Genomic DNA, 14,464 nt, shown 5'->3' with positions numbered 1-14,464 from the left:
TGAGGGCAGGAGAGGTGGGCTGAGATATTTGAGATGAAAGCACAAAAGGCCCACTTACCATGCAAATGGCCCTGCAGCGGAAACCTGTTATCAGGAGGATCTAATAGGGTTTTTGAGGGCCAAGGCCAATGCTCCAGGCAGGACAAGGCTTTCCTGGTTCCCAGGTAACTGCCCGCAGTTGGCACCGGCCCGGGTGCCAGGCACACCTCCTGGTCCCTCCAGCTAAGGGTCCAGACAGGTTGGCCTTACCCAGCACCCTGGGAACCGCCAGTCTTGTCCTGTGGCACCTACCTGCTCACCCACCCACATCCTGGGGGTGGCCTCCTCTGGAACCATCGGACCCTCTGAAGCAGAAACATGGATGGGGGTGGGGGTTGGAAGAACAGAGCCAGGCACCCCCAGTGACGGGAAATGCTCTCCCCCTGCTCAGCCTTCTCCAGCGAGCTCCTGAGAGCTTCCTCCTGCTCCCTCGCCGCCCCAGGCCTCCCACTGCAGGCAGGAGGAGCCTGGCTGAGGTCAGGTTTTTACCCTGATGGTGTTAGGAGATCTGATCCAGTCCCTGAGCAGCTACGGATGGTTTCCCCAGGAGCTGGGCTGGTTCAAAGCCTTCTCCTTCCCCTGCCCCCTTGGTATCTGGGGTCCCCACAACCTTGAGGTTGTGATGGTATGTCCCAGCACCCAGCACGGCACCTGGCACATAGCAGATGCTTAAGAATAACACTTTCGGGACTTCCTTGGTGGTCAGTGACTGAGACTCCGTGCTCCCAATGCAGGGGGGCCAGGTTTAATCCCTGGTCAGGGAAGTCAGGGAACTAGATCTTGCATGCCACAACAAAGGTTGAAGATCCTGTGTGCTGTAACTAAGACCCAGGAGAGCCAAATACATAATTTTTTTTTTTTTTTAAAGAAGAATGACACTTCTTGTAAGCTTACACTTCTTGTAAGCTCCAATGACCTGGAGCTTACTGTGTGCCAGGCACTGTTCTAAGAGCTTTACAGATGTTAATTCATTTAATCTTCACAATATGCTTAGTTGCTCAGTCCTGTCTGACACTTAGGGACCTCATGGACTGTAGCCTGCCAGGCTCCTCTGTCCATGGGATTCCCCAGGCAAGAGTACTGGAGTGGGTAACCATGCCCTCCTCCAGTGGATCTTCCTGACACAGGTATGGAACCTGGATCTCCTGCATTGCAGGTGGATTCTTTACTGTCTGAGTCACCAGGGAAGCCCAGTCTTCACAACAACCATGTGAAAAGTCCTGTGATGTCTGCATATCACAGGTGAGGCACAGAGAGGTGAAGCGCCTTGTCCAAGGTGGCACAGCTAGTAAGAGGTGGAGGTGGGATTTGAGCCAAGGCAATCTGGCTCTGGTCTGGCTCTTCCGCTAGACAAGGTGTATTTGTTGTATGGAATGAGCTTGGGGCTGAGAGGACATCCCTGGGGTCACCAGTGAATGAGGGCAGACCTGGGACCAGACTCCCCAGAGCTAAACAGCCTTGAGGGTCCTTGGATCCCCACACTCTAGGAGATTGTGGGTGATCATTCCAGGGAGAACTTCCAGTTCTGCCCATGGGTTTGGTGGTCCCTGGGGTCCTGTTGATGCTAGACCAATGCTTCCCCCAAAGCCTGGGGGAACCTGCTTTTGCTTCCTTCAAGGTCATCCCAAATGGAGCAGCTTTAAAAAACAAAAAATAATTATGTATTTATTTATTTGGCTATGTTGGGTCTTAGTTGCTGTGTGTGGGCTCCAGAGCATGGGCTCAGTAGTTGTGGCATATGGGCTTAGTCGCTCCACGGCATGTGGGATCCTAGCTCCCTGACCAGGGATTCAACCCACATCCTCTGCATTGAAAGGTGGATTCTTAAACACTGGACCCCCAGGGAAATGCCCTAGATGGAGCAGCTTTAGCCAAAACTATGGATGGGGTGAGCCTTGGACAAGGCGAAAGGAGGCAGGGGTGGGAAAGGCCGGGTGATTGGAAGGGGAGCTTGGGGAAGTGGGATATGAAGTGAAGTCCTGAGGGGCACCCTTGACTTTTTCCCACTTTGGAGGGAGACAAGGTAGCCTGGGAAGTGACTGGAGAGTTTCTGGGGTCAAAGCCAATGGCATCTCATTGTGTGTGAGTGGGGCTTCTGGTCTTATCATCCTGAGCACCAAGGGCCATTGGCTGAGGGCGCAGAGGGCAGAGGGGCACAGGCTGGGGACAAAGAGGAGAAGAGAATGGAGCTGGTCACATGGGGTCGCTGCTTTCCTAATGGGACGTGAGAGGCTGCAGTCAGCCTGAGAGAGCCCAACAGGAAACAGGAATGGGGGAGACAGACCAGCTGGGCCAAAGCAGGTACAACCGATGAAGGCGGGGTTGTCCTGTGTGGCTCAGGGGCACTTGAGTCAGGCAGGGGCCTGGAGGCCCTCTTGTTCCTCAGTCTGGAAGGGCAATTGGCAAGTTCACAGATTATCCATCCTCTGTGCTTCTGTTCTGAACACTGGTCACTTGCTTGGTTGATTGCATCTGACCTGACCAGGGGGCAGTGTCTTCATTACAACCACAGGTTTTGTCTTGATGCTTACTTGATCTCTGATTGTTCATCTGAACCTCAAGGAGCTCAACTAACATGTGGGGATGGAGATTTTTGCAGAAGGGCCTGGTGGATGGGGTTCTCAGGCCTGGGGTGCCAGAAAAGATGGTTTCTTAAAGGAGAACTGATCATGCCCATGGACCCTGGAACAGACTGGAACCTCCAACACCTATAATTCTCCTGAGGTCCAAGAAGAAACCATCTCTAGCAGATACCTTGGCATCCGTAGGGCGTGTGTTACAGCATTTACTAGCACTGTTTAAGGAAACCAGCTGAAGTATTTTCCAAGTTTAATGTCATAGTACTCTTTCTTCAAAGGAAAAATGATCCCAGACTACAACATAGAAAACAAATATTGGGTGGGCCAAAAAGATCGTTCGGGTTTTTCCATAACATCTTACAATAAAACTTGAACAAACTTTTTGGCCAACCCAGTAAAAGGGAAACTGGGTGGTATGTCTCTCAACTGTCTTCCTAGGCCCTTAAGGGGGTCCCTGAGGCTGTGAGGGGGTACTTTTTGAGAGCAACCCTGGGCAGACCAGAGCCCGGTGTGGCCTGAGGCTCCTGTGCGGTTGACTGCCTTTCCTGACCATTAATCGCTACTAAGTGTCATTACTGCTAATAAAATTAACCGACTTTATACTGGACTCCTGGGGCCATCAATCACAGGGTCAATTACACGAAATTAAAAAAACAAGGAACCGTTGATGGGGGAAAAGGTGTTTGCTGAACTGAGCTCACAAGAACAGCCCAGGGAGTGTGGTACTCCACAGCTGTCAGGAGGTGGGTGATCAGGGATGACACCCTTAATTAGACAAATTGACTCCCAGCCTTGATGTTGTTCTACAGACAGAAGTGTCTCAAGCAAGAACAGTGATGACCACAGGAAGACTCTGGGGCCAGGGACTGAAAAGCTCCCGAAATTCTCCTTCCCATTCTTACTTCTGCTTCTCTCTCTGTGTTTGAGTCACTTTCTCTCTCTCTTCAGATCAGCTTTCTCTTTGTACCTCCTGAGTTACAAGCCTAGTCACCCAAAGAAAGAGAGAGAAAGCAACTGTGTGCTTGCTCTAAGTCAAATTCCAAATTCCCAGAGAAAGAATGGATTGGCCCAGCTTGGGTCATGTGATCCTCAGTGGTCCAATCAACAGGCCAGAGCAAGGTCACATGGTATAAAATGGCTGACAGGGTAACCATGGCGGTAGAAAGACCAGGTAGGCAGCCAACCCAACAGGTGTCTGCAAGAGTAATTTAAGGGACTTAGTAATAAGCACTCAAAATATGGTAGATATTGGAATTCCCTGGTAGTCCAGCGATAAGGACTCAGCATTTTCACTGCCGGGACCAGCTTCAATCCCTGACTGGGAACTAAAATCCCACAAGCCATGCAGCACAGCCAAAAAAACCCAAAACCATGGTAGATAATATTGTGTAGTAGAATATAAGTTATATAATATAGGTCTAATGATATAAAAATAATATGCAAATGTCATTTAAGACAAACCCTGAAGGATGTGCAGCCCTGTTGGCCCCAAATTCCCAGCATTCCCTGCTTGTCCTCTTACCTGTCAATCACTACTACAAGGGAGGTCCCAATTTCTGAAACACAAGAACTGCCTGAGCAGAAATTGTCCTTCACACCCACTGCTGGTGTGGGGAGGAAGACATTTGAGGGGTTAGATGGCTGCTGTGCCCTTTGCTCCTGCAGCCCCCAAGCTGCCCTCCACACCGGAGGCTGGTCAGGGTGGGGCCTCCTGGGCTGGAGTTGACATCAGGTTCTGCTCTGGACCTGCCAAGGGTTGAGCTCTGAGGAGGGTTTCCTGCCAGACTGCAGGGAGGGGTTTGGGTGTAGACCTGGTGGACTGGAAATTTATCCATTTGCCCCCAGATTAATGGTTAACGGGTCCCTGCCCTCACCCTGTCTGGGAGGGGAGCCCAGGGCCAGGCTGGGCCAGGAGGAGCCTGATAGCATCTGTCTCTACTCAGGAGTTTCGGAGATATGCTCCACACTGGGTTGGCTGCACCTGATGGATTTGGAATCTACAGGTACTCTCTGGGGGCACTTGGGGCCTGGCCAGGACCCACACCCTCCCTGGGGCAGACAGGCAGGGTGTGGCATCCAGCCAGATGTCCTAGCTGGGGCAGGTGGCTCCAAACAGGAGAGCCATGCCCTTGGCTCTGTGGGATGTGGGCTTCTCTGACCACTCAGGGCTTGGCCACAGGGCTTGCCTTGGCTGGTGGTGCTTGAGCACGAGTGACAAGTCTCACATCCAAGCAGGAGCTTAAGAGCCAGCACTGCTTCCACCTTTGATCTTTTCCCATGGTTATAAGGCCAGCATATTCCAGAAAGGGGCTGCATCCTGGTTGCCAGATTGATGTATATGTTCCACCCACACCGAGGGCCACCAGGGTCCAGGAAACAGCAGATAACTTGAACTGGGAGAAACATCTCATGGATCGCTTCTGGGGGGATGGAAGGTGAGCTCTGTTTGTAGTCCTCACCTTGCTGCTGATCTGCTGTGAGAAGAGGGCTAGTCATCACCTCTTTGTAAAACCTAAAACCTTTGTTTCCTTATCTGGACAATGGGAAGATTCTGGCCAGGTTAGAGAATAAGGCATCTTGCAAGAGGAAAGAGTTGAGAAACTCCAGCCGGGGGAAAGTGAAACAGCAAGTCCAAAACTCTGTGGTTAGTAACTTCTCATACAATCCTCCCAGCAGTGCAGGAGGTGGAGAGGATCACTCTTTCCACTTCCCAGAGGAGAAAAATCAATCCTTCTGGATGACACAGCTAGGAAGTGACAGTCAAGCCACTGGAACGTGGCAGCCTGACTGAAGCATTCCTGGACTTCAGATACAGCAGAATAAGAATTCAGGGGCTGATAGCCTGATGGAAATGCAGCTTCTTCATCTGCGTCCACCTGTCAATCCATCCACCCATCCTTCTTCCTTCATCTCCCCATCCTCCCAATCTTCCATCCATTCAGGTATTCCCCAAGTATCTCTTGGTAGCAGACATGGAGTGGCCAGATGGTTAAAGATCTATGGGGATTGTGGAGACAAGTTAGCTTGGCCTGGTGTTACTTGGGCAGCTACCTAATGTAAGGGGGAGAGGGATGCCAGGGCCATTGGCCGGATACCTTCTCAGTGGCTACATCCCTCTGCCACCCCCCCCCCCTTAGCAACATGGCTCTCCCTTCCTGGAAGCAGCTGATAACTACATACGGTATTTCCCAAACTGCCCTGATTCTCAGCACTGCCCAGGGAATGTGGTAAATGTACAGATTCCCAGGCCCTATTCCAGACCAAGAGAAGCAGAACTGTTAAGTATAGATCCTAGGCATCTGTATTTTTTTTTTTTTTGGAGTTTAAAAGAAAAAAATTTTTTTAATTAAAAAGGTTTTTTTTTTGGCCATATTATGTGGCATGTGGGATCATAGTTTCCTAACCAGGCACTGAACCCATACCCCCTGTGTTGGAAGCATGGAGTCTTAGCCACTGAATCACCAGAAAAGTCCTGGGCATCTGTATTTTAAATAAGCATGCCATATGATTTTTCTGATTCGGCAAGTTTGGGAAACAAGGTGGATAAGAAGAGCAGGGACTTTGGCTTCCAGAAAACTTGAGTTTGAAATCTTGTACTCACCCTTATTTTAAGCACCTTGGTTTCTTCCTCTGTAAAATGGGGTCAGCCTCCCTCCCAGAAGGCCAAATAACGCAGGCCCCAAGAAGGCCCCCTTCCCCTCACCTGCCCCCCATCCTTAGGGATTGTCATCTTTCACCTTCCATCACAACCCCCAAGGGTCACTGGTCTCCCTTCTCTTGCTCCCTTTAGCCTGACCGGGCGGGAGGTCCTGACGCCCTTCCCCGGGCTAGGCACCGCTGCCCCAGCACAGGGCGGGGCCCACCTGAAGCAGTGTGACCTCCTGAAGTTGTCCCGCCGGCAGAAGCAGCTCTGTCGGCGGGAGCCAGGCCTGGCTGAGACCCTGCAGGATGCCGCACACCTCAGCCTGCTCGAGTGCCAGTTTCAGTTCCGGCATGAGCGCTGGAACTGCAGCCTGGAGGGGAGGACGGGGCTGCTCAAGAGAGGTAGGGAGGAGGGTGGGGAGGAGGGTGAGGAGAAGGAGCCCGGGGAGGAGAACAGGGAGGAGGAGGCTTGGAGCAGGAGGGTGGGGGGGGGGTAGAACCGAGAGGAGGAGGGCTGCTTTTCCCACTCCCCAGGCCCCTGTCCCTAGTCCACGTTGCTTTTATGAACCCAGCTCAGAAACAGGTTGGTCCAACTTGCTCACGCATCACCTTGGAGTCAAGATCAGTGGTTTAGCCCAGCTTTAGGGCTCACCAGGCGCCTAAGTCACTTTTCTCTGCATCTGTGTTTTCATCTGTTCAGTAGAGGAAGCAGTCCCCCATCCTGCCGCCCTGAGAACCTGGGCACACACCCCGCAGGGAACAGGAAGCTCCATTTAGACAGCAACTTGCAGCCTGAGTTTAAGGGGTGGGCGACAGGGCAAGTGCCCTGAACTGTGTCCTTGGGGTAACACGCCCCTCCCTCCAGCCTGTCTACCCTCAGAGGGCAGCTTACAGCCCCTGAGCCCACTCTCCTCCTCCCTCCCGATCCCACCCCCCCGGCCCGGCCCAGGTTTCAAGGAGACGGCCTTCCTGTATGCGGTGTCCGCAGCCGCCCTTACGCACACTCTGGCCCGGGCCTGCAGCGCTGGCCGCATGGAGCGGTGCACCTGTGATGACTCCCCGGGCCTCGAGAGCCGGCAAGCCTGGCAGTGGGGTGTGTGTGGTGACAACCTCAAGTATAGCACCAAGTTCCTGAACAACTTTCTGGGGCCCAAGAGAGGAAGCAAAGACCTGCGGGCGCGGGCAGACGCCCACAACACCCACGTGGGCATCAAGGTGAGTGCATCGCTGGTTGCAGAGCCGGGGAGCCGGGTCTCTAGGAGGCCAGTACCCACCCTACCCCCCTGCAGGACACACACAGAGGCCGTCCAGGATGAACCTCATCCTTTCAACCAGTGTTCCTTGGGCATCTACTCTGGACTGTTGTCAAGTACCAGGTGGGAGCCTGGCTTGGTGAGGCAGGAACGTGTTTGGAGAAGGGTCTCCATTCCAAGCACTGCCCTTCCTGGAGGCCCTAGGAGCCAATGGTGTTTGAAAACTGATCTGGTACAACCCCTGGCCCTCCTCCATTTTACAGATGGGAAGACAGAAGGGACTTAGCTGAGGTCACACAGCAGTGGAAAGACTGGAGGGTAAAAAGTATCCAGGTCTGTTGGGACCGGGAAGCTGGGAGAAGCTCGGGCTCCATTTCTTTAAGAGACTGAGTTCTGTGTCCTGTGTTCCCATCACTGAGTTGGTGTAAACCAGGGCTGCTGTGTTCAGTTGTGCAAGCTGTCTGCTCCACAGGAACTTTGGGCCCGGGGAGGTGCTGGGGTGAGATCCAGCCCCCGCTGCTCTCACCAAGGTGAGACGGTCCTCAGACTGTCTCTGCCCAGGAGAAGGGGTGCCTAGAGCTAGTTTGCACTAATGTGCCACATGGGCCAGCTTGAGTTTTAGCTGCCCGCCTCATGTGGGCCTCCCCTGTCCTCTCCCATCCTCCTGCGGCTCCCCGGCCACAGTTGGCACTCCGGGGGCTGCAGCCTGGAGGCCCCTGACCACGCCTCCCTCCTGCCTCTCCTCGCAGGCCGTGAAGAGTGGCCTCCGGACCACGTGTAAGTGCCACGGCGTGTCAGGCTCCTGCGCCGTGCGCACCTGCTGGAAGCAGCTGTCCCCGTTCCGCGACACAGGCCAGGTGCTGAAGCTGCGCTACGACTCAGCCGTCAAGGTGTCCAGTGCCAGCAATGAGGCCTTGGGCCGCCTGGAGCTGTGGGCACCGGCCAGACCAGGCAGTCCCAGCAAGGGCCCGGCGCCGCGGCCTGGGGACCTGGTCTACATGGAGGACTCGCCCAGTTTCTGCCGGCCCAGCAAGTACTCGCCTGGCACAGGGGGCAGGGTGTGCTCCCGCGAGGCCAGCTGCAGCAGCCTGTGCTGCGGGCGCGGCTATGACACCCAGAGCCGCCTGACGGCCTTCTCCTGCCACTGCCAGGTGCAGTGGTGCTGCTACGTGGAGTGCCAGCAGTGTGTGCGGGAGGAGCTTGTATACACCTGTAAGCACTAGGCCCGCTGCCCAGTGTGCCAGCCAGGCGCTGCCAGGACCTCCCATGGCACCGGGCCACCTCCAGGCCAGCCGGCTGTCCAGCCGCTCCCCCCCCAACTCCCGCTCCCGCCAACCCGGGCAGGAGCACGTGTCATGCGCATGATCATCCACGTGCGTGCCAGCACACTCATGCGCCTCTCCCCATTGGCTCCCATCAGGCTTCCCCTCTCTCAGCTCTCAGCAAGGAGAGCCCCACCCCTGAACCTGAGGGTCCCCAGCCTGGTTGAGGACTTGGAGCAGGAGGGCAGAGTGGAAAGGATGTGGAGGGAACTAAGGGAGACCCAGAGGAGGGCAGGACTGAGGTTTTAGAGAGGAGAGCGAGTACATCTCGCCATCATGAATCCTGGGATTAGTGGACTAAAGCCAGCCAGAGGTTGGGAGGTGAACTTCTGGGCCAAGAAGGCCCAGGGAGGCAGGGTCAGCTGGAAGCGAAGGCTGGAGTCAGGCTGGGATGGGTCAGGTCAGCCCTCAGGCCCCACCCAGGTGATAGTCAACCCCGGGGGTCATATGCCTTCATTTCCCCACCCTGGAGCTTTGCTGTGCTAGAGATGGGAGGAAAGGCCAGGTGGTTGGAGCCGTTGGTCTGGAGAAAGGAAAGCAGGAGTCAGCTATGTGCCCTGGATCCTTGTGATTTGGTTTTTAAAATATGCCTCCACCAGCCCTCATTCTCACCTTGAGAGCTGAGTAACCCATGCCCAACCAGCGCTGCTCAGTAAAAACACCAGTGGACGCGAGCCCAGTAGACGAGCCAGTCCCCAGGGTGAGGCTCAGATAGTACACCGAGGTTGCCCAGGGAGACAGAGACCCCCTCAGTTTCTCAGCCCCGCCATAAGCCCACTTGGGTCAACTCCCAGTAGCTGGGGTCGCCCTGTGCGGTGAGGCCCTGCACAGCTGGCGTGATATACGAGAGCTGGTGTATGAGTTTTGATTCAGTTACATTTCTACTTCTACGGCTACTCATCTAATTCAGGCTTTTGCTTGGGTGGGAGTTATGAACATGGGAAGTGTTTGCTAAGCTGGGCTCTTTGGGGGCCCCTTTCATTTACTAAGGGCCCTCCACCTTGGCTTTTACCTGAGGAAGAGAAGTGGCTGCTAATTCCTTCTGATACTGTGGACATTTCCAGGGCTACCTACTAAGGCCCTGGGAGGGAGGCGAGAGGAGCTGGTACTACCCATGGGTACACACAGGCCTCCCCACTCCAACATGCAGGCACGCCCCTGGGACCTGCCAGGCTGAGGGCTCTCATTCAGCAGCACACACCTCTCTGGATCAGGATGCAGACCTTGCAGGGGTCACTTTGCTGGAAGCCATGTGCTTTCCCAGAGCAGGGCCTGATGCCAGCCGGGAGGAAGTGACCTCCTTCGGGACGCCCTTGGCTGCTCTGCTGGCCCTGCCGCGCCCTCTGTCAGCTTCCTTTCTCCCTGAACCCAGAGTTGCTGACCCTTTGCCGGGACAGGAAACTTCAGAATCAGCCGAGTGCTGAGAAACCGTCTGTGCAAGCCCCAGGAAGCAGCTCCTGGGGGCTCCCTGTGATCTCTGAGGGCAAGGAGACCCTGCCCTGTCTTCGGTGGATCATGCAGCCTCCTGAGGGATGCTGGAAGGACTTTGGCTGCAGAGGCTCTGATGAAAAGCCCTACTGACCTGAGACCCCTCCCGAGAGTGACTTTGCTGACCCGAGCAGCAGGCCCACATCTTGGCAGGAAGAGAAGAAGGAGAAAGGGCTGTCTCCCGAGTTCCCTCCATGCCTCCATTGCATGAAGACTTTCTTTCTGCCTGCCCAATCCATCCTTATGAGACCCAAGCTCTGCCTCTGCCATGGCTCACCCTGAGGCATGAGGCAGCAGGAAGGGGGAGCCTGATTCTCCGAAATGCCATTCGCACCCCAGGCCCATGGCCAGCAGTGCAGGGGTGGCAGGAAGATAAAGGGTAGACTCTGAGGGACTGAGGCCACGGCCGGCCAGTAACACTGACCCAGCCCAGGATGATGCGGTTCAGGGCCCCTCGGCCTCTCAGGTCCTCGCTGTCCAGCTGTCTCTCCTCTCTTCCTCCCCTGCTCCAACCCCTTTCTCTTCCAATTGCCCCCAAAGGTCCATCTCAGCCCAACTGGGGCCCCTGGGACCAGTGGCCACTGACCACTCATTCTATAGCATTAAGGGAAACATTCACAGGGTATTTTTTGTCTACCTCGCATATATATAGAGTTTTTAGGGCAAAAGAAAATAATTTATATAGCTAAGATATATATGAGAGAATATTTATGTTATTTATATAGTTTCTATATTTTATGGGCAGCATCTGTGGGGGTTGTGTATTCTGCTGGAAGCCTGTGTATATCTGGGGAAATACAGCTGGCGTGATTGGGGTCCCCACGAACTGGACACCAGGTGGCCGGGGAAGAGGTCTGGTGGACTCCATGTCCCTTGGGTGGCTCTGTCCTGGAGCTGGTGAGCAGCATCTTCTCTGAGCACAAACTCCGACGGGCTTCATCCGATCCTCCTTGTGAAGTCGTTGTATATTCTCGGCTCTTCCGGGTCCCAGGCCCCTGCTTCTGCTCTGGAAAAACTGTCCTGCTTATGATAATAATGATAACAAGGATGACCACACTTGGCATTTGTAAAGCACTTTTCATCTCCGGAACGACTTTGGTCCCTCTAGTCTCCCTCGATTCCCCACTCTCCCTATGAGGTAGGTGCGGCCACATCACGACCCATTTTGCATATGCTGCTGAGAGGTGGAGGGCTGTGCTCGAAGTCACACTGAAGAGGTCCTTTCACTGAATATTTCCTGAGCATCGACATGGGCCAAGTGACGGGAGCTGATCTATCCTGGACCTGGGAGCCCCAAAGTCTGGATACACCCGGACCGATCTAGACAGCATGTCAGCATTTTCTGTGTCTCAGGGGTTGGGACTGCCTGAGGGGCCTGGAGAATTGAGGACCCCGTGGAGGCTACTCCAGGGGCTCCACTGGGCCCTCCCTCCCTTTGCCCACACCACCTGAGAGGGTTTGGCTGTACTGAGGGCCCCTCCCAGCCCAAAGATGAGTTTTATTTGCTCTTGTTTGTGTTTTTCTTTTCTTTTTTTTGGCCACACTGCACAACCTGTGGGATCTTAGTTCCCCCATCAGGGATCGAACACTTGCCCCCTCCACTGGAAGCACAGAGTCTTAACCACTGGACTGCCAGGGAAGTCCCTGTGTTTTTCCTTTACAAGTGATTTGTTTTCCTTTGGATTTCTGGCTTCTTTTGTAAAATCAGCTGCACGGGCATGCTGGTCCTTCATTCCCACCCTGCCCACAGTCAACTGGAGAGAGGGAGCCCTATTAGACAGGATACATGGGGGCTCCCTAGTTTGCCAAGTACACCTCAACACACACACCTCACTCATGCATGTTGCTGGCTCTTGTGGGCACATCATGTCTGTCCCTGGTTTGGATAAACCCAGCTTCTCTGGTGTCCTCTGCTGGCCAACAGACAGACAGACCAGCCCTGAAGATTACTTCTTGCTTCCCCGAATTTACTTTCTCAACAATCATGAACTCTGAATGCTTTATGTCTCAGCACATTTGAGAACCACAGAGGGAGCCATCACGTACCAACCACCTGTTCTGTCCATCCAGGCAGTCAATGGTGGTTTAGGGAGCTCCCATTGAGCACCAGGCACCATCCGGGGTGCTGGGGTGTAAGGGAAGCAGAGGAAGTCCCTGCCTTGTGGGGCTGCCCCTCTAGTGGGAGAGAGAGACAATAAATCAATAAACCACATGTCAGCTCTTGGTACCTATTTTATTTCACTTTATAGCAATGACCTTGGGTGTTGGACATGACCACCCCCATCTCATGGTCAAGGTAACAGAGGCTGTGAGGGGTGAAGGCTCCTAATGACCAGCAATGGCGTCAGGATAGAACATAGAGTGCATGAATGCCAAAGGATGAGTTCTTTTTTAAAAAACTTTTACTTTGTATTGAGGCATAGCCGATTAGCAATGTTGTGATAGTTTCCGGTAAACAGCAAAAGGACTCAGACACACATACGTGTGCAAAGTATGACTTCTTGCCTCTGCGCTGTTGCCTCCCCTTGGAAGGAGGGAGCACAGAGATGGATCATCCCATTGTATGGATCCTGGGTCAGCCGAGGCCCAGAGGAAGGAGGTGACCCACCAAAGGTTATACACCAAGTAGGACCAGGCCAGAGCCCAGGTGCCCTCCTGGAGATGACAAGTATTTCTAGGGCCCACAGCCTGTGGCCAGCCATGCAGGGTGGGGTGGGGGCAAGTTAAGGCAGAGCAGGAGCCTTCAGGGACTTGTGGTCCCATAAGAGACACAAGACACACGACCATGCGGAGGTTTCAGTCACTTACACGTTGGCCTCAAGTCCCTCCCTGGCCACTGCCTTCCCAGCACACTTTGGGATGTGCAAATGCGTGTCTTCCACCAGCTGCTGCTGGAGGGCTGATGGGAGAGGAGGCCCCTTTCAGAACAAAGGGCAGCAGAGAAGGCTTGGCCCTGCCTGCCCTGGCTCTTCAGCCTTCTGGGATCCACACGGGATCCCCGGGGTGGGAGGCAGAGTGAGGTCCACTCCCCTGCCTGTCTTAACGTGTTCCCGCTCCCTTGTGTTCTTGGGCCCACAGTAGTGACAGGCGTGTCCACACCCACAGCAGCAGGCTCCAGCCCACCGAAGGGTTTCTCACCTGTTTCCTCACCTGAGCCTCATGAGGCAGGCGCCTTCCTTCCCTTTTTACAGAGAGGGAATCTGAGGCACAATATGGTTAAGTGACTCACTGCAGACCCAGGTCTTAGCCTCTAAACCCTGTCTTCTGTCTACCCTATACTGCCTTTAGCCTCTTCCCACTCATATCGGAGCCTTTCACTTCTCCAGCCCCCAAACCAGCTTCCAAACAGGCCCTTGGGCCCCTCCACCCTTAGCTGCTCAGGGCCACTACTTTCCCTGGGGATCAGGACTTGCAGAGTCAATCACCAGGTGGATAGACCCCCTTTTAAAAGCAGTTGGCCATATTTTCTCTATATATAGTTAAATACATGTATAAATAAATATATAAATACATGCATATTTATTTTGTTGATCCACATGTGAGGACACTGTAGACACCAAAGCATTTAAATACTTTATCACTTGTTCTCCAAAAGAATGACAAGGCCATAATCACATCGGAGAGATTTAACATTGACACAAGATTGTCTAATACACAATCCCCATTCAAATTTCTCCAGTTGCCCCTCAAAATATCCCTCATAGCTTTTTTTCCCTGATCCAAGGTCCACTCAAGAATTGGGCATTGAATTTTGCTGTCATGTCTCTCTAGCCCCCTCTCTTCTAGAATAGTCTCCTTGCCTTCTTTGCTTTCACTATATTGATATTTTGAAGAGTTCAGGCTGGGTGTCTTGAAGAATGCCTCTCAACCGAGATCTGTCTGATTGTGTCCTTATAACTAGATTCTGATTAAACGTTTTGGCAAGAGATCAGCTTGGGGGTGTGCGCCCTTCTCTGTGAGTGCTGTCAGGAGCCGAGGTTTATCAGCTTTACTTGAGATGCTCAATTTCATCGCTTGGTTAAGGTGGTTTCCTCCAGCTCTCTCCCATATAAAGTTACCCTTTCCTTTTCTGGGTCATGACTCATCTGTGGGAGTTGATACTTGAAGATTCTGAGACCATCTCGTTTCCCAGCAACGTTTT

General features: G+C 53.7%; 1 protein-coding gene across 1 annotated transcript; it reads left to right on the top strand.

Annotated features, from left to right (window-relative positions):
• The first annotated feature begins 3,770 nt into the window (after positions 1-3,770).
• On the top strand, positions 3,771-14,254 carry WNT9B (Wnt family member 9B). The gene is made up of 5 exons (XM_027519355.1): positions 3,771-3,776; positions 5,756-5,799; positions 6,295-6,662; positions 7,210-7,475; positions 8,263-14,254. The coding sequence occupies exons 1-5, from the start codon at positions 3,771-3,773 to the stop codon at positions 8,734-8,736; spliced, it is 1,158 nt and encodes a 385-aa protein (XP_027375156.1). The 3' UTR covers positions 8,737-14,254.
• The last annotated feature ends 210 nt before the right edge of the window (positions 14,255-14,464 follow it).

Source organism: Bos indicus x Bos taurus, chromosome 19, assembly GCF_003369695.1.
Source record: "Bos indicus x Bos taurus breed Angus x Brahman F1 hybrid chromosome 19, Bos_hybrid_MaternalHap_v2.0, whole genome shotgun sequence".
In the NCBI taxonomy this organism is placed as follows: Eukaryota; Metazoa; Chordata; class Mammalia; order Artiodactyla; family Bovidae; genus Bos; species Bos indicus x Bos taurus.
This window is presented reverse-complemented; position numbering and strand designations above follow the sequence as displayed.